Source organism: Scyliorhinus torazame, chromosome 25 (assembly GCF_047496885.1).
Source record: "Scyliorhinus torazame isolate Kashiwa2021f chromosome 25, sScyTor2.1, whole genome shotgun sequence".
In the NCBI taxonomy this organism is placed as follows: Eukaryota; Metazoa; Chordata; class Chondrichthyes; order Carcharhiniformes; family Scyliorhinidae; genus Scyliorhinus; species Scyliorhinus torazame.
The window spans coordinates 19,082,196-19,101,273 of NC_092731.1; the positions used below are offsets into that span (position 1 = coordinate 19,082,196).

A 19,078-nucleotide genomic window follows, 5' to 3' on the forward strand; every position below is an offset into this window, starting at 1 on the left:
GGGCAGCAGACACATGCCATCAGCTGCAAGTTTTCCTCCAAGCTGTACTGTTGTTCGTTAACTGTGGCTGGGTCAAAATCCTGGAACTCACATCCCAGCGGCAGTGTGGGTCTAACTATGCTGCAGTAGTTGCCAGGGCCAATTAGAGCTGGGCATTAAATGCTGGCCTTACCAGTAAGACTCGTCTCTCAAATGAATAGCAGTCTCAATCGGGCGCACACACTTGCATCTCGATAAAGCCACTTCCCATTGCTGAACAGTCAGACAGAGCAGCAAGTTCCCACATTCAATCCCAAACCTACATTGAGAGATCCCCAGTTGCAGATAGGACAGCAGGTAGGATAACAACAGGAGTGACAACCAGCCAGCGACATTCTCCCCCGCTCCCCCCGCCACCTTACCCTTTGGCTCCCGATTGTTACCCAGTGATCCCCTGCTAGAAATGTGCGCCTGGAGTTCAAGTGATGACGGGATTGGGTTCAGCTACACAAGACGGCAGGAGCCAGCAAATGATGGCACTTTGGGAGCGGCGGATGAGGAGCAAATGAAGGGAATACGCTAATCATATATATTTACGTCAATTATACTACAACACATCCTATAAACAATACTTACCACCACCAATGTTTCACAGTGACTTATTCCCGAAGAACAAAAGGTGTATTCTAAAAGTAATTACGATTATTTACAGTTACTTGCCGCCTGAGCTACAAACAAGTTTGCTTTAATACACAGGCAAACATTATATCCAAAATAGGGCTCCAAAAAATGAAGAGCAACTTATTCGGCATACACAAAACAACTTGGTTGTGTTAACCGCCACTACCCCACCCCCATTCATTTTTGATTGCCGCCTCTAATTAAGGTACTGGCTCCTCGCAGGCTGCAGTTTCACAGACTCTGATGGGGCTCCCAGGATCCACTATTGATGTACAGCTTGATAAAGAGTGTCAACCAGTCACCATCCTGATAACCATACCCTTTCCCACCTCCACAATATTGTGACTCCACCTAAGCCCATCTCCGCTAAACTCCTTATCCATCACCTCCAGACATTCCCGGTCCCCACAACACTCCCAAGAGCTCGGTGTTGCTCCAATTTTGCTCTTCAGCTGTCTGGGTCCCAAGCTCTGCAATGTCCCTCCTGAAACCCCTCTCTCCTTCTTCCCGAACTGCACAGTAGGTGTACCTACACCGCATGGACGGCAGCGGTTCAAGGTGACACTTCACCACCATCTTCTCAAGGGCAGTTAGCCAGTGGGGATTTGCAGGTTTAACTTGGCGGCTTTAGGTTTGAGCCGGAGTCAGCAGGTTCATAGCAACCCACGCTGCTTCACGGGGCGATTACATTCTGATGCTCTCATTGACTTACAGACTCTCCCAGGAAACGGGAGAGGAAGAAGCGTGTTCAATCTGGGCAGTGACACTGGAAGTACCACCAGCACTGATCCAAGTTTCCTATCAATCTCACCCTCAGGAGAAACGTAGTGGAAATTTATTGAAAAGCTAGGCGATGCTTTGCACCACGAGCTGGTTGAAAAGGCACTGCGAAAGTATCCATAGGGCGGCAGGGTAGCACAGCGCTTTTGCTTCACACCGCCAGGGTCCCAGGTTCGATTACCAGCTTGGGTGACGGTCTGTGCGGAGTCTGCACGTTCTCCCCGTGTCTGTGTGGGTTTCCGCCAAGCGCTCCGGTTTCCTCCCACAAGTCATAGAGGTTTACAGCTTGAAAACAGGCCGTTCGGCCCAACTTATCCATGCTGCCCAGTTTTTAACCACTAAGCTAGTCCCAATTGCCCGCAATTGGCCCATATCCCTCTATACCCATCTTTCCCATCTAACTGTCTAAATGCTATTTAAAAGACAAAATTGGATCCTTAAATCTCGAAAGACGTGCTTGTTAGGTGAATTGGACATTCTGTGTACCCCTGTGTACCCGAACAGGCGCCGGAATGTGGCGACTAGGGGCTTTTCACAGTAACTTCATTGCAGCGTTCATGTAAGCCTACTTGTGACACTAATAAAGATATTAAAAATTGTACAACTGCGCACTCTCGCTCTCTCTTATTTGGACATGCCACTAACCACAAGGACTGCAAATGTTCAAAGGGCTGGCACACCACCACCACCTTCTTGGTCAATAAATGCCAATGACGCCCACAACTAGAGTGACAACAAAAAGAATTAAAAATAACAAAAGTATTAGAAAATTGGCAGGCGGGATCCCGTGGCTTGTTGCAGCTGTTCTTCTAGTCTGTGCTATGTGGGTTCATCTTGGCTAGTATGACAGGGATATTAGAATCTGCCACCAGGCTAATCCAGGCAGTCAGGAACCCAGCTCCTGATCACAACCAGAGTCACTGCGGATGAAAAGTGTCAGCGTGCGAGGGCGGGCTCAAGACTTGGCTGTACCTCAAACACAAGCTGGGCACGGGGAAACACAAAAGGACATACCGCCAAACAGAACTGATTTTGCCGATTTAAACAAAAAAACTCTCTCATCTCTCCTGCATGAGCCTTAAAAAGTGGCATTGTGGCTCTTGAGGCAGCAGTCCTGTAACTGCACAAAATGATTGGTTGTCACAATATAAACAGCTCAGGGCTTAAATGGGTGGTCTAGTTGGGGGAAAACTGAGAACTTAAAATTTGTTCATGGATGAGGGCGTCGCAGCCGGTGCCAGCATTTATTGCCCATCCCTAATTGCCCTGGAGGAGGCTGATAAGAGTCGACCACATTGCTGTGGATCTGGAGTCACATGTATGTAGGCCAGGCCAGGTAGGGATGGCGGATTTCCTTCTCTCGAGGAGATTAGTGAACCAGATGGGTTTTTATGACAATCAACATCATTAGACTTTTAATTCCAGATTTTTATTGAATTCAAATTTTACCATCTGCAGTGGTGGGATTTGAACCTGGGTCCCCAAGCATTACCCTGGGTCTCTGGTTTACTAGTTCAGTGACAATCCCACTACGCCATCGCCTCCCCAATCCCACATCAGAGCCAACTTCCTTGTGACTGACATTGTTTGGCTGGCTGGAATTTGCAGTTTCATTGCAAACAGGAACTGAAGGCGTCTACATCTTAGTAAACGTCAGTCAGGATCCTGGCCACAGCCTTGGTGACAGAGTAAGTTAAATTGCATTTTACCACGTGGATTAGCAGGGCACAGACTTTGACTCCTTGCTATCGCCGCGATTGCCTGTTTAAACCAGGACATAACTATTTAATCTTGCTCTGGCACCGTGCCATTGCCATTGATTCTTAAATATGTCTGCAGACCACTGATGAACTGTGAGGGTTCTCTGGGTGGTCTGCAGGCTGATCGTGACGGGCAATGTTACAGCTGAGGTTTGACAAGAGAACAGGCCGGATCCCTGCTGTCCATCAGTGGCTGAGACCAGGCAGCAGGGGAGTTAAATAACCACAGTTCTGTGAGGACACGAGGTGGTGGTAATGGGCCAACAGACAGACATGATGAGCTACGATCGCACCTTGGAAAGGTATAACACTGCACCCGATAAACTTGTGGGCTGCAACCAGTAAAAATGACGAGAGCTGCTGGGCTGTTTGCTGATGTAGCAAGGTGAAAGGGAGCTCGCGTAAGCTGGAACACTGGCATAGGCGTGTAGGGCTGAATGGCCTGTTTCTGCACTGTGTCCAAGCAGTTTCCAAGAAGGGTGGGAAGAAAGCTCTGAAGGAAACAGCAGCCAAGGACAGCATGAAGAGGAGGCAATCCAGGAAGGAGAGTTACTCCATCTACAAAGTGATGAAGCAGGCTCACCCTGATACCGGCATCTGCTCAAAGGCCATGAGCATCGTGAACCGTTGGTCAACGAGGTTTCCCGCCTGGCCCCTTACAACAAGCGGCACATCATCAGTACCCGGGAGATTCAGACCGCCATGCTGCCCGGGGAACTGGCCAAGCACTCCTGGTCGGAGCAGACAAAGGCGGTGACCAAGTACACCAGCTCCGTGGCAGCACGGTGGCGCAGTGGGTTAGCCCTGCTGCCTCACGGCGCCGAGGTCCCAGGTTCGATCCCGGCTCTGGGTCACTGTCCGTGCGAAGTTTGCACATTCTCCCCGTGTTTGCGTGGGTTTTGCCCCCACAACCCAAAGATGTGCAGAGGGTAGGTGAATTGGCGACGCTAAATTGCCCCTTAATTTGGAAAGAAATGAATTGGGTACTCTAAATTTTTTTTTTTTTTTTAAAGTACACCAGCTCCAAGTAAAACTATGCCAGCATGAAGTCCTGAAAACTGACTGACAAGACTGCTATATGCAATCACTCTTTCAGATCAGCATACTTAACCTGAACAGATTTCACTCAATTCAGCAGCAGCACTTTGCATAATCACTGTATACAGGGTTACATTTCTTGTCAATGGATTGCCACCTTGATGTGGTGGAGAGGCTCGTTCGTTCTGATGATCTTGTGAGCGATGCCACTGGGAGCCCCTTCCACCTGGAATGGGCACCCATGTCAGGGAAGGTGCCTGAGAAAGTCTGATCCAAAAAGGGTGCGGTGGCGGAACAGGCGAAGGATGACAGGACATCTCCCCAGCTGGGAAGGTGGCCACAGTGCCAAGGGGTCCAAGTCACCGTGCTCGGACACGTCACCAAATCCTGACCGCCAAGACAATGCTGGTGCTGAATGGTCCCCGTGTGAAATGGAAGTCACGCACAGGCTTCCATCGGGGTCCTCAAGCAAACAATTCAAAGACACGCAAATTCTCTTTGAAGTGCAGCAGCATTGACACTTGGACGGGGAGGAGTTTGCTACCCAACATTCAAACTGGCATCTACTTGTCCATCAAGCTATCGCACATCGCGCCCGCACACCTGGATGATGAGGCAGAGCGGAAACCGAGGAGGAAAGAAAAGAAAGTAAATCCCACATTCCGGGTCCCACTACCTAATGCGATGTCCTGCCTCATGTACTCAAAGACCTGCAGGTCAAAACTTGGCCTGCACAGTCACATGAAGACCCAGGGCTTCTGCCCTGGTTTTACTTGGAACACAGAGCAGACATCATCCTCGAATTGAGGGACAATCAATCAGTGACAAGTTTACCACACCGGCCATCCTTGTCCTCCTGCACCAGACTCCTACTGGAAGCAGGGTTCTATTGGTAGCTCCAAAAAATCAACTTGCCCACTATGTTCCCAGGCGGCACAGTGGTTAGCACTGCTGCCTCTCAGCGCCAGGGACCCAGGTTCAGTTCTGGCCTTGGGTGACTGTTCATGTCTGCTTGGGTTTCCTCCGGGTGCTCCGGTTTCCTCTCACAGTCCAAAGATTTGCAGGTCAGATTGGCCATGATAAATTGACCCTTAAGTGTCCAAAGATGTTCGAGATAGGTCAGTTATGGGGATGGGGCAGAGGAGTGGGCCTAGGTAGGTGCTCTTTCGGAGGGTCAGTGCAGACCCAATGGGCCAAATGGCCTCATTCTGAACTGTAGGGGTTCTATTTATGAAATACTACCTGAGCAAAGGGAGTTGGGTTAGTTGCAGTCCTAGTTGTAGCCTAGAGGGAGAACAGTACATTTACCGCGAGGTGACAAGGTGCTTGCAATCCAGGAGGTCATTTGTACCAAACTCACCTGAACTGCTCAGCTCACTTGAAGGAATAATTCACCACAATTAATACGTAACTGGAAAGCAGTGATTATATTCTGGACCTCAAGCTGTAAACGAGCCGATTAGTCCGGTCTCAGCACTGTGGTTCCAGACAGCAAAACTAGCTGCACGGATCCCTATCAAGTGATTTCTGCCAGGGCATTCAAAAGAGGGAACACCAACTAAATGGATTGCGGCGCCAATTCCACCTCTTCTATCCCCTCCGGAGAGCGAGCGCCACTCACTGACTCAGTCACAGTCCAATGATGTGCAGGTTAGGTGGATTGGCTATGCTGAATTGCCCCTAGGTTTGGGGGGTGGTGGTGGGGGGGGTGGTGGTCGCAGGATTGGGCCTAGGTAGGCTGCTCTTTCAGAGGGTTGGAGCAGACTCGATGGGCTGAATGATCTCCTTCTGCACTGTAGGGATTCTATGACTCGATTCAGAACAGATCAATGTGCACACCCTGCAAGAATCCTATGCAAGAAGTTGTATTCATATAACACCTACAACATAATAAAACACCTCACTGCTTTCACAGCTCAGTTACCAGAGATTTGACAGCGCCACACAAGCAGCTTTCAGGACAGGCGACCAAAGCAGCGCCAGTAGGTTGCAAGGAGCATCTTAAAGGATGCCTAGAATAAGAAGGAAATTAAATAAATAGATGAGGGAAAATATTACCCAGACAGCATAATAAAAGGTGGCTTATTTCTCAAGATCAGATCAGTTGATAATAGCAGCAAGCTGTTGGCTTCTAAACACACAAACAGGTACATAGCCCACAGATGGCACACCCACGGAGCTGCAGGCTTATGACGCAAACCAAGCCTGAAAGCAGACTCAGTTCTTGGTGCCCAGCCCCCAGACCACCCTGACACTCGGCTCTACGACCCTGCAAGTACAGCCCTGTACCAGCCTCACTCCCCTCAATGCCCACTATCAGTACAAAGTACACAAAGTCTACAAGGGACACACAGTACTTTGTCAGGCAATTGATACCTTGCTGCCAATTTGTTCCATGCTGGCGGCTGGCTGGAAACAAAATGGTTTCAAGCAAAACTTGTATTGTTCAAGTTGACAAGTTCCCAGCGCAGGAATTTTTCACCTTCTGCCCTCAAAAAGGTGCTGAATCATAATGGGACATTGGAGCAAGCAGCGCGCACATCGGAAACCTCATCAAGTGTGAGCTGACGCAGCAAGTGTTGAGAAGTCATCTGAAAAGTCGCCAAGTGAGGGGGAAGAATCACAGATGCTGCACCATACCTCGAGCTGATGTCTAAATACAATCCCCACTATCCCACCCAGCCCCGTCGCCGCACCGACACGCACTCCATCCCGCTTCCCCCCCACCCCCAGGACAGAACCCTGACTGAACTTTTCCTCCATCACTGCGTTGCCAACTTCTCCCCAGTCGAGATCAGCTAACTATGCAGAACAGAGGGCCAACATGCGAGCCTCCTGGTCCACGATGGAGAGGCGGGGGTGATAAAGGACCAAACTCTTGCTGGCTCCTGATTCAATCTGAGAGACTGTTGCACAAAACAGGAATAGAAACAAGCACATAAAAAACCCTCCCCCACCACCTGAAGCATGACGATCCGTTACCGAGAACAGGAAAACGACAGCATCAGCCACCACGCAGGGCTCTGGCCTCAAGGTTCACATCCCACTGCAGAGCACGTAAACCAGGCCGGTGCAGGACTGTAGGAAGGCTATACTGGTGCAAAAAGGTGCATTTTTTGCATTTGGAATATGAAGTTAAAGCGAGGCCCCTTCTTTACAGTTGGGTGAACGTGAAAAAGTCCCACGGTAATTCTCCCTGATGTACTGGCATACTTCCTGTTCCTCAACAAGCAGCACAATAAACAGATTATCAGGTCATTATTACATTTCTGAAAATGGGGAGCTCATGTGGTTGAAGTACTTTTCACATTACACCAGTGACTGCTACTCAAAAAAAAAGGTACTGGAGTGGCCGTAAAGCCTCGAGGTTGGGAAAGACAGTGTAATTGCAAGCCCACTGCTCGTTCTGCACAAACTACAAGTAATTGCAACTTATTTTTATAAAAAGGAAGGTAGCGGCTGAATTATTAGTTACATCAGGTGCCATTTTACATGAATATCCATAATCTGTGCTGTGGCTAATGAAAAAAGTACAAAGCTCCAAATTAGAAAATGCAATTTGTTATTGAAGGCCGACGCTCGATCTTGCCCTTCACTCAAGCTGCTGACATTGAATTCACCTGACCAAGCACACCTATATTTACTTCCTTGTGCTTGGCAGACTGAGACACACACACACACACAGGGCAGGGAATATTTCCAGTTCAGACAAACTGCCCCATCCGGTACAGCAAGTTGAAGGACAGAAATGTGGTGACGGAATGTTGACAAACATTGCGCCTTCACAAACACAGGACGTCCCAATTCGCTTTACAACCAATGAAGTACTTTTGCAGAGTTTGTGTGTGTATAGTCACCTGTTGTAATGGAGGAAATCTGGCAGCTGACATGCGCACAGCAAGCTCCCACAATTAGCCGGGTTCATAATCCGTTTTCTTCCTTACTTCGGGGACGTGAAAGGTGGAGGCTCATAAGCTGAGCCAAGCACAGAGGGAAGTTCCTGCATACTAGGATAGATGTTCTCACGTTGGGTTCAGAGTAGAACATGCCTCCACTCGGCTCTGAGTTGTACCTCAGATCAACGTCAGCAATAGAATATCACAGTGCACATGGAGGCCATTCAGCCCATGAAGTCTGCACCGGCCCTCAAACACTCTACCTAGGACCATTCGCCCGCTCCATCCCTGTAATTTAACCTGTACATTCCTGGAAACTAACGGACACTTCAGTACGACCAGTCCATCTAACCTGCACATCTTTGCATTGTGGGAGGAAATTGAAGCACCAGAGGAAACCCACGCAGACTCGGGGAGAATGTGCAAATTCCACACAGGGAGTCACTAGAGGCCAGAACCGAACCCCGATCCCTGCCGCAGTGAAGCAGCAGTGCTAACCGCTGTGCCACAGGGCTGCTCATTTCGATCGCAGCTGGCAAATTTCAAACCCAAGTGGAGAAACCCCGATGGACTTTTAGCCCAGCGTAGAAACCACCTGGCCATGACTACAATAACCAGGACCAAACCCGGTAGCCATGTCTTCTTAGTGGTGTGTGAAATTAGTGCCAATTCTGTGGGGTGCTATACTTCACCTGGCCGCTACATATGCTACATTACAACAGCAACTGCACTGGCTCGTCCTGAGGTTATTAAAGAATTTTATAAAAATGCAAGGAACGGTGAAAACCTTTCCAGGAGGAGGCTAGAATGAACTGCCCGACAGGGCAGTGGAATTCGACTCAGCAGAAACTTGGATATATATTTAAAAAGGAAAAAGATGGGGAAATAACAAGGGAAGCGACCACTGGAGATCTCTTCCATAGAGCTAGCACAAGTATGCTCGGTCTCACCAAGATTCAATGGTTCTGGGACACCTTCAGCCAGCTCAACCTCATGCAAAACACTGTTATTGTACGACAGCGGAGTTAGAAGACAACTAGCAATGGTGCGAACATGCAGGCCCCTCGAGCCAGCTCCACCAGTCTATAAGATCATGGCTGATCCCCCACCATTGCTACACCTTCATGCATGATTCCCACATGCCTCCATTATCTTAATATCAAAAAATGTCCGCCTCTGACTTGAAAACACACAACTGAACGTCCATGCTCTCAGGAGGTAGTAATCTATTTATGTGATTACCAAGATTCATAGCACTTTGGGGTGAAGAGATCTTTCTTCCTCTTAACTGTTATTCTGTGACCATGACCCCCATCCCCCAGTTCTCGAAACCCCAGCCAGGAAAAGCATTATCCTTGTATCTACCCTATCAAACACCTTAAGCATTTGCTGTTTCTCATTCTACAAGGATTAGAAGCCTGGATTTTCTCCTCACAGGAAAATCCCATCACCCAGGAATCATTTGATCCAGTACTTTTAATGTTTTGTTCATGGGGTGACAGCATCGCTAGCTGGGCCAGCATTTATTGCCCATTCCTGAGGGCATTTCAGAGTCAACCACAGGCGGCACGGCGGCTAGCACTGCTGCCTCACGCCGGCGAGGGCACAGGCTTGATCCAGGCCCCAGTCCACGTGGAGTTTGCACATTCTCCCCGTGTCTGCATGGGTCTCACCCCCACAACCCAAAGATGTGCGGGATAGGTGGACTGGCCATGTAAAAATTGGTCCTTAGTGTACAGGGATATTACAAGTTGGGTGGGGTTGCGGGGATGGTTTGGGGAAGTGGACGTAGGTGGGGTGTTCTTTCAGAGGGTCAGTGCAGACACAATGGGCCGAATGTTCACCTTCTGCACTGTAGGGATTCTATGGTTTTTACTCGCCGTCTCCGCAGGTTTGCAGAAGTGGTCACGGAGGCACCAGCGACTCTCCAGCAAATTTACCCACGTTGGAATTTAGATGGCGACCGTTAAGCATCATAGCACGGCTCGACTGTATTCCAGCTGTGCCCACGTTTGAAGCAGGGGTGGTGGTTAAGGGGGGGGAGAAGTCAAGCCATACCGTAATGACCACGCTGGCGAATAGGCTGTCACAGTTCACTTTCGCTATACAACCACTCCACGCCAATTCTAACCCCACATTACAAATAGGATGACGACATTAGTCACATAAATAGATTACGCAGCCTCTGACATTGCTCATCGCCTCTAGATTAGCACAGCTACACAGCTAGAATTTGCTGAACGCAGAGGAAATAATGACCAACATTCACTGATGTGTCCTGAAGTTGAAAACCAGATGGGACATCACCCAGTCCGTTGTTTGGTTCCCAAAAACCCAGTAGTGCTTGAAATATGCAGACTATTCAAAGCAGGGGGCACAAACTGCTCCAATCTGTCTATATAGCAACTGACAAGCAACCAAAATAAATGGGTCACTTGGTAGCACTTGGATCGAGGAAGAGAGATGTTGACGTTTTTCTTCCTGTGCTCACCGGGACAAACACAAGAATAGCAAATTTCAAACGGTCACAGCATTTTACACGACAGCAGACAGGATGTCGAGTGGTTTGGTTGGCATAAGTCGATTTGCAAGCAGTCAGCTTGCCAAACAATCAGCATCCTTTTCTCCAGTAGCATAAATTGAGATTGTTTGAAATTTGGTACTCTTGTGTTTGTCCTGAAGAGTACACGGTTAAGAGACTTTGGCAACATGTTGTGCTTCTTAGAAATCGACATGCTCATCAACCACTGCTCGCAGTAAATTAACATCTTCACTCCCCGCTTTCAATTTTCCTTAAAATTTTACTCAAACAAGTGTTTGAGAAAGAACGGGCCACCGCCTGATGGTGGAAGAGTGCGGAACTATCAAGAGTGCATAACAAACGCCTTGCAGGACTTCAACACATCATGCCCAATCACTTTTAGAATGTATGAAGTCTTACAACACCAGGTTAAAGTCCAACAGGTTTGTTTCAAATCACTAGCTTTCAGCGCACTGCTCCTTCCTCAGATTCACCTGAGGACGGAGCAGTGCACCGAAAGCTAGTGATTTGAAACAAACCTACTGGACTTTAACCTGGTGTTGTAAGAGTTCTTACAGTTTTAGAATGTAGTCACGGTTATGCTGGGAAACCAATCAGCCAATTTGCACAATCGAGCCCAAACAGCAAACGAGTTAAACGTCTGTTTGATGTGAGCTGAGAGATGGATTTTAGCCAGGAGAATTCCCCACTACTCCTCCCTACATTCCACGGCACCCTAACCAGGGGTGCAGAGTTTCAATTGTGAACAGCACCACCAGGTTAGCAAAACCGAAACGGCCTCTGAAGAGGATGCTGTAGGTCTGGGTGAATAGATTTGCAGAAGAAAAATAAACAAAGACAAAAGTGACATGCTCTTGTTATCTCCTGAATAATGCCCATCACATCGATCGATAGGTGAGCCGCATGTGTTCTGAGTGCAGCCCCCACGAGACATTTTATTGACCGTTGCCCACGCGCGGGGTAGCCACATTCTGCTGATTTCCATCCGTGTAGTTTTTTTTCCTGCTGGTATCGCTGAAGTGATTCGCCCGTAAAGCGAGGACGAGTGAAGTGAGGTGCATGCTGATTGCTCACAATATGGACTGTAAGAACCGTGAAATCCCTATGTCCAAAGTATAAACATTTATTTCGCTTTTACAATTTGAAGTTGATTATTAAACATCTTACAACTGGTTATGAAATACCCTGCATGTACGAAATATATTTAATCTTATTCATGGGGTCACGGTCAGTGAACAAGTCCAATCTCAATCTTGCAGTCCACTGAGATGAAGGGGGGGCCACTCGTGCGGCCCACTCACTGGCCTAGATTGCCCATCGCTGCTCTATAGAAGCCAATAAACATTCACTTTCATTGTGGGAACCATTTGGAAATAGCTTTTGATGTGATTATACAAATATCGCATGTATAAAACACCTTCAAAGTATTAAAACATCCCTAAGCACTTAGCGGGAACTTTGCAAACCAAATTCTACACCGAGCACATAATAATGGTAGGTCAGTTAATCAAAGGCTTGTTCAGAGAACTGGTATTTAAACAAACAAGTGTCTTAAGGGAAATTTAGGAAGAGAATTTTAGAGATTAGGACCCGGGGGGGGTGGAAAGAGGATAACATTATGGGTGGCACAGTGGGTTCGATTCCCGGCTTGGGTCACTGTCTGTGCGGAGTCTGCACGTTCACCCCGTGTCTGTGTGGGTTTCCTCCGGGTGCTCTGGTTTCCTCCCACAGTCCAAAGATGTGCAGGTTAGGGTGGGGTTATGGGGCGAGGGCCTGACCTCAGGTTGGGGGCAGACTCGATGGGCCGAATGGCCTCCCCCTGCCCTGTGGGGACTGTAGGGTCGGGGCCACACAGGGTGCTGGGGAGGTGTCAGTCAGCAGCTTCCCCGGGCACAGGCTCCAATCAGCCACCCTGGGTCCGTCCAGCCGGGGGGGGGCTCACCCTGACACCGGGGGCCCGGGCCTGTGAACTGGTGGGCCGGGTCTGACAGGCCCGGGGCCGAGGCCGGCCCCCAGAGTGACCGGCGGCTCTGCCCTCCCCTCACACTCCTCACTCACCGTAGGTCTCGGACATGTTGTTGGGGGATGACCGGAGTGCGGGTGCGGCGCTGTCCCAGGCTGGCAGCCGATATGTCGGGGGTCGCCCTGTGTCCCGAGCTCGGTGCCGGCTAGTCCCTCGGGCGCTCTCACAATATGGCGGAAGCCGCGTCCGCTTCCCCCCTCACTCAACGTTCTGCGTCAACGCGTCCTCGTAGACGTCATGCCGCAATCGCGCTGATGAGCGGCGCAGAGCTGCGTCACGTCGCAACAGGTCTCGCCCCACTTGCCCTGCGTCTTGACGTAACACGCACTCCCCTCAGAACTCTCGCCACTTGCCCTGCGTCATGACGTAACATGTACTGCCCCTTGTGAGGAAGAGTAGGGCTGCGTCATGACGTAATACGCATTCCCCTCACACCCCTTTCCATTTGTCCTGCGTCATGAAGTAACACGCACTGTCCTCCGGGCCTGCAAAACAGGCTTTCTACCTGAAGCTGGCCTGCAAACTGCGTAGACCGTCCCCACCACACCAGCAGAATGACGGGGGGGGGGGAGAAGGACGCCAATTAGGAGCCAGCCGGAGGCAGTGGGCCCGACCAGCCGCACAGAAAGCCCCCCCCCCCCCCCCCCCCCAAAGCAGGGGAGGAGTGGAGTAGAAATCTGTCCATGGTGTTGAGGGATTTCCCAGAAGAGTTAAAGTGAGACATAGGGGCCGCGGTGAGTAGCGCGGTGGCTGAAGCTCTGGCTCCCCTGCAGTTGGCCCTGGACAGAGCCGAAAAGCGACAGGAGGCGACGATCCGGGACCTGGAAAAGACCTCAGTGGAGCGGAGCGGCGCCCTGGAAAGGCAGGTGGCGAGGCTGGCCGCGACACAGGCCAACCTGAAAGGGAAGGTCGAGGACCAAGACAATCGGTCGAGGCAGCGGAACTTGCGAATCGTGGGCCTGGTATCGAAGGTCGGGACCCCGCAAAATATGTGGCCCAAATGCTGGGCAGCCTGGTGGGAAGGAAGAGCTTCCCTAACCCACCAGAAATCGACACAGCACACCGATCGCACCGACCGAAGCCGGGAGCCGGCCGAGGGCAATCATAGCTAAAATGCACCGCGACCAAGACCTGGAGAGAATCCTACGCGGGGCCAGGCAGTCCAACAACTGCAGCTGGGAAGGTCACAAGATCCGGATATACCTGGACATTGGGGCTGACCTGGTCAAGCACCGGGCCGAATTCAACAAAGCAAAAGCCGCTCTGTACAAAAATGGCGTAAGGTTCGGAATGCTGCACCCAGCCACGCTCTGGGTCACGTACCAAGGCAGAGATCACTTCTTCACGGTCCCTGCAGACGCGGACAAGTTTGTGCGCAGAGCACAGCTGGAAAAGCGGCAGCAGGGGCAACGAGGAGAAGCCTGCATAACGTAACTAATTACGCACGGTTTTAACATAAGGGGGGAGGAAAAAAGCTCCCCCCCCCCCCCCCCCCCCTTATCCCCGTGTCTGGGTGGGTTTACTCCCACAAATCCCGAAAGACATGCTGTTAGGTAATTTCGACATTGTGAATTCTCCCTCCGTGTACCCGAACAGGCGCCATAATGTGGCGTCTCGGGGCTTTTCACAGTGACTTCATTGCAGTTTTAATGTAAGCCTACTTGTATCAATAAACATAATTTAAAAAAATTATTCTAGCCTGAACAGCAAACACCAAACCATTGCCACAGCGGCCGTTTTTATGTGGGAGAGCGTGGCCTCGTTTTGGAAGATGAAAGCACTGAAAGAGGGAGTAGCTGAGTGCAGATAAGGACAGGATAGGATGGGGGAAAGAACGAGTAGGGAGCCCATAAAAGGGGCGATGGAAAGAAGTATAACGCCTCTCGGGAGGGGGGCCACCACACTAGCGGGGTAGCTAGCCCCGGGATCCATGAGGAGGAAAGAAGTCGCGGCTCGTCCCCAGCAAGGGAGAAGGCGTCTGGGGGAGGGGGGCAGATAACGGAGGGGAAGGTAAGCTGGAAAAGAAATAGGGGGATTGGGCTACGGAAGGGATGGGGGGGCAACGGAAGGGAGAAATAGGGATGGAAAGATGGAGGATGTTAGACTGGCTACTGGCTGCAGCAGGCCACATGTGGCGACTTGGAACAAAATGGCGCTGCAAACATCCGCCTGGGCGGGTCTCTGGGCAAAGGGAAACCCGGGAGTCCAGAGGCTCATCCACGAGGCGCTCGCTGAGTTGGTGGCCATGTTGGATGTCCCCTGGAGAAAGTAAATCCCGGAGCGCAGGAGCCCGACCTCATGGAGAGAGCAGTGACCGTGGGCATTTTGGACGGCCCCCGAACAAAGGGATACCCCGGAGTGCAAGGGCGCGTCCAGCAGGCAAGTGTTTTTTTTTATAATGTATTTTATTACAAACGTATCAAAACAGGTTACAGCAATTAAACACCCTGGGAAACATCCCAGCAATCAACGAGACAGTCTGTACAGACTTTTTCCCTTTTTCGCCCTCCCTCCCCCTGTGGTGAACAGCTCCTCAAACACAAACATCCCACTTTTTCTCAACCCCCCCCCTGCAGAGCCCCTTAACTCATACTTTATCTTCTCTTTTAAAAAAATTTTTTTAGAGAGCCAAATTTATTTTCTTCCAATTAGGGGGCAATTTAGCGTGGCCAATCCACCTAACCTACACATCCTTTGGGTTGTGGGGGCGAAATCCACGCAAACACGGGGAGAATGTGCAAACTCCACACGGACAGTGACCCAGAGCCCGGATCGAACCTGGGACCTCAGCACCATGAGACAGCAGTGCTAACCACTGCGCCACCGTGCCGCCCTACTTTACCTTCTCTAACCGCAGGAAGTCGTACAGGTCACCCAACCAAGCCGCTACCCCCGTTGGTGATGCCGACCGCCACTCCTTGTCCTCCCCCACCAGCTTCGTTAAGTTCTACTTGCGGAGCCCAGTCCATTCCCTCGCTACATGAATCCCCAAATACCTAAACCAATCCCTCGCTACCGTAAATGGCATCCCCCCTAAATAAGCCCGCTGTGCCAGCTCATTCACCGGGAAAATCTCGTTTTCCCTACATTCAGCTTGTACCCCGAGAACCCTCCAAACCTCCCCAGCAGGCCCATAATCCTTCCCATACTCTCCAACGGATTCGAAACATACAGCAAGATGTCATCGGCATCGAGTGACACCCGATGCTCCCTCTGTCCCCTCATAATCCCCCGTCACTCTGCCGACTCCCTGAGAGCCATCGCCAACGGCTCTATGGCCAGCGCAAACAGCAGCGGCGACAGCGGGCACCCCTGTCTCGTACCCCTGTGTAAGTCAAAGCTTTGTGAGCTCATATCATTTGTCCTCAGCAGGTAAGTATGGTTGATCCCACGGGAGCGGGGGAACGTATATCCCCCACCAGGATAGTCACTTGGAACGTTAGGGGTCTTAACAGCCCAGTGAAAAGATCCAGAGTCTTCACCCACCTGAGAAACATGAAAGCCAACATAGTCTTCCTCCAAGAGACACACCTGAGAGAACAGGACCGACTGCAGGTAAGGATGGACTGGCTGGGGCAGACCTACCATGCCTGTTACGGGACGAGGGCCAGGGGGTAGCCATTTTGCTGAATCAGAGGATGAAGTTCAAGGTGACAAAGATGGTTCTGGACCCAGGGGGATGGTACGTCATGGTCAGCAGTGCCCGGTAATCCTGGTGAATGTGTATGCTCCCAACTGGGATATCACTGAGTTTGTAAAGAAGACCATGGCAGAAATCCCCGACATAGATCGGCACCAACTGATCATGGGGCGGGGGGAACTTTAACTGAGTACAGGACCTGCGGACGGACAGGTCGAACCCCAAAACAAGAAAGACCTCCCAATGTGGCGAAAGAACTCGGTCTATTTATGGAGCAGATGGGGGCGGTGGACCCATGGCGATTCACGCACCCAGGGGTGAAGGAGTTCTTCGCCCAAGTACATAACATCTATTGTCACTTCTTTGTCGTGGGAAAATCGGTGCTTCCAGAGCTGGTGATGGTGGAGTACTCTGCGATAGTAATCTCCGAGCACGCTCCGCACTATATGGATGTGAGGTTGGAGATGGGCCGTGTCCAACGCCCCCCCATGGAGGTTGGACACGGCCCTAATGGCCGATGAGGCTTTTTACGAGAAAATATCAAAGGCTGTAGACGTATATTACTAACAACCAGAATGGGGAGGTCTCGCCCTCTACGTCCTGGGAGGCGCTGAAGGCTGTGCTCAGGGAAGAAATTATCGCTTTTGAAGCACAAAGTGATGGGGAAGAGCGTGCGGCCAGACAACAGCTAGTTGACTCGATACTGGAGGTTGACCGGCGATACTCCGAGGCTACGACTGTAGAGCTCTTGGCAGAGAGGAAAAAGCTACAGATGGACTTTGACCTGCTGTCCGCGAGGAAAGTGGTGCACCTACTCCGCCAGGCACGGGGGACCCTAGACGAACATGGAGACAAGGCCAGCCGCCTGCTGGCTCGCCAGCTGAGAAAGCAGGCAGCCGTGAGGGAGATTGCCCAGATTAGGGATAGCAGAGGCAAATTAGTAGCCGAACCAGACAAAGTCAACGGCCTTCGAGACCTTCTACCAGGGGCTGTGCACCTCGGAGCCCCCAGTAGGAGACTCAGGGATGAAGCAGTTCCTTGATGGACTGGACATGCTGGTTGTGGTGAGGGGGGGGGGGGGGTGATGACAGGAAATGGGGCCTGAAAGCACTGCTAGAACGGGGAGAGGTCATGGACAGTATTAGCTCCATGCAGGCGGGCAAGGCACCGGGACCGGACAGGTACCCGGCAGACTTCTACAAAGATTTGCGACAGCACTGGCCCCGCACCTGCGGGAGATGTTCACAGACTCGCTGGCGAGGGGCACACTGCCGCCTACGCTAGCACAAGCCTCAATCTCGCTGATACATAAAAAATACAAAGACCCAACAGAGTGCGGTTCCTACAGACCCATCTCGCTGTTAAACGTAGACGCAAAAATATTGACCAAAATCCTAGCCAAAAGGCTGCAGGACTGTGTACCAGAGGTGGTCGCAGAGGACTAGATGGGTTTTGTCACAGGTAGACAGCCAACTTCGAACATCAGGCGCCTGCTGAATGTGATCATGACCCCATCCGGGGAGAGAATACCAGTGGTGATCGTCTCCCTGGATGCTGAAAAGGCCTTCGACAGAGTCGAGTGGAAGTACCTCATAGAGGTACTGGAGCGGTTCCGGCTTGGAATAGGGTCCACCGCCTGGCTGAAACCCCTATATAACGCACCCACGGTACGGACAAACACCACTAGCTTTAAATACTTCCAGTTGCAAAGGAGCACAAGGCTGGGATGCCCACTATCCCCGCTGCTATTCGCCTTAGCGATCGAGCCATTAGCGATCGTGCTCAGGTCAGCAAAGAATTGGAAAGGGATCTGGGGAGCACAGCGATTTGCTCCAGGCAGATGACCTGCTCTACATCTCGGATCCGTGGAGCAGTATGGAAGGAATCATGGCGCTCTTGAAAGAGTTTGGAACCTTCTCGGGCTACAAACTTAACCTGAGCAAAAGCGAGCCCTTCCTGGTGAACCCGCAAGGGGGAGGGGGCAGAGCTGGAGGGGCTGTCGTTTAAACAGGCCCGGCACAAATTCCGCTACCTGGGGATCCAAATCGCCCACGACTGGAGAGGGGTCCACAAATGGAACCTGACCAGCCTGACGAAGGAAGGACCTCCAGAGGTGGAACACACTCCCACTCTCCCTGGCGGGAAGGGTGCAGATGATCAAAATGAATGTACTGCCCAGGTACCACCTCTTGGTCAGATCCATCCCGATCTACATCCAATGCAAGGATCCCAAAGAAAGTACTGCAGAGAATGAGATCCATGGGGGGGCCTAGCCCTCCCAAACATGCAGTACTACCAGTGGGCAGCGACCGCAGAGAGAGAGTAAACGGATGGATAAAGGAGCCAGAAGCTGAGTTGGCGCTTATGGAGGAGGGGTCCTCCCTTCGGGCTCTAGCCACGGCAGCACTCCCATCCCCACCCAAGAAATATTCAACCAGCCCAGTGGTGGTGGCAACACTTCAGTGATGGAATCAACTGCGACAGCATTTCGGGTTAACCGAAATGTCTGACAAAGCCCCATCTGCAACAACCACTGGTTCGCGCCGGCGCTCATAGACTCCTCCTTCAAAAGGTGAAGACAGGACGGAGGGACGCTGACAGTTAGGGACCTGTTCACCAACAACAGGTTAACAACGCTCGAGGAGCTGACGGATAGATTCCAACTGACAGGGGGTAACAAACTCTGGTACCTATAACTCAAAAATTTCCTACGAAAAGAAACGAGGAGGTACCGACGAC

The 19,078-nt window shown here is 51.0% G+C and overlaps 1 protein-coding gene across 1 annotated transcript in view; it reads right to left on the bottom strand.

Annotated features, from left to right (window-relative positions):
• The window catches only part of rab4b (RAB4B, member RAS oncogene family), a 45,074-nt gene extending 32,163 nt beyond the window's left edge, over positions 1–12,911 (bottom strand). Inside the window, exon 1 of the mRNA XM_072490124.1 lies at positions 12,735–12,911. Within this exon, the coding sequence (XP_072346225.1) occupies positions 12,735–12,750 (16 nt within the window). The 5' untranslated portion in view covers positions 12,751–12,911. The remainder of the gene's footprint in view (positions 1–12,734) is intronic.
• Positions 12,912–19,078: the final 6,167 nt, after the last annotated feature.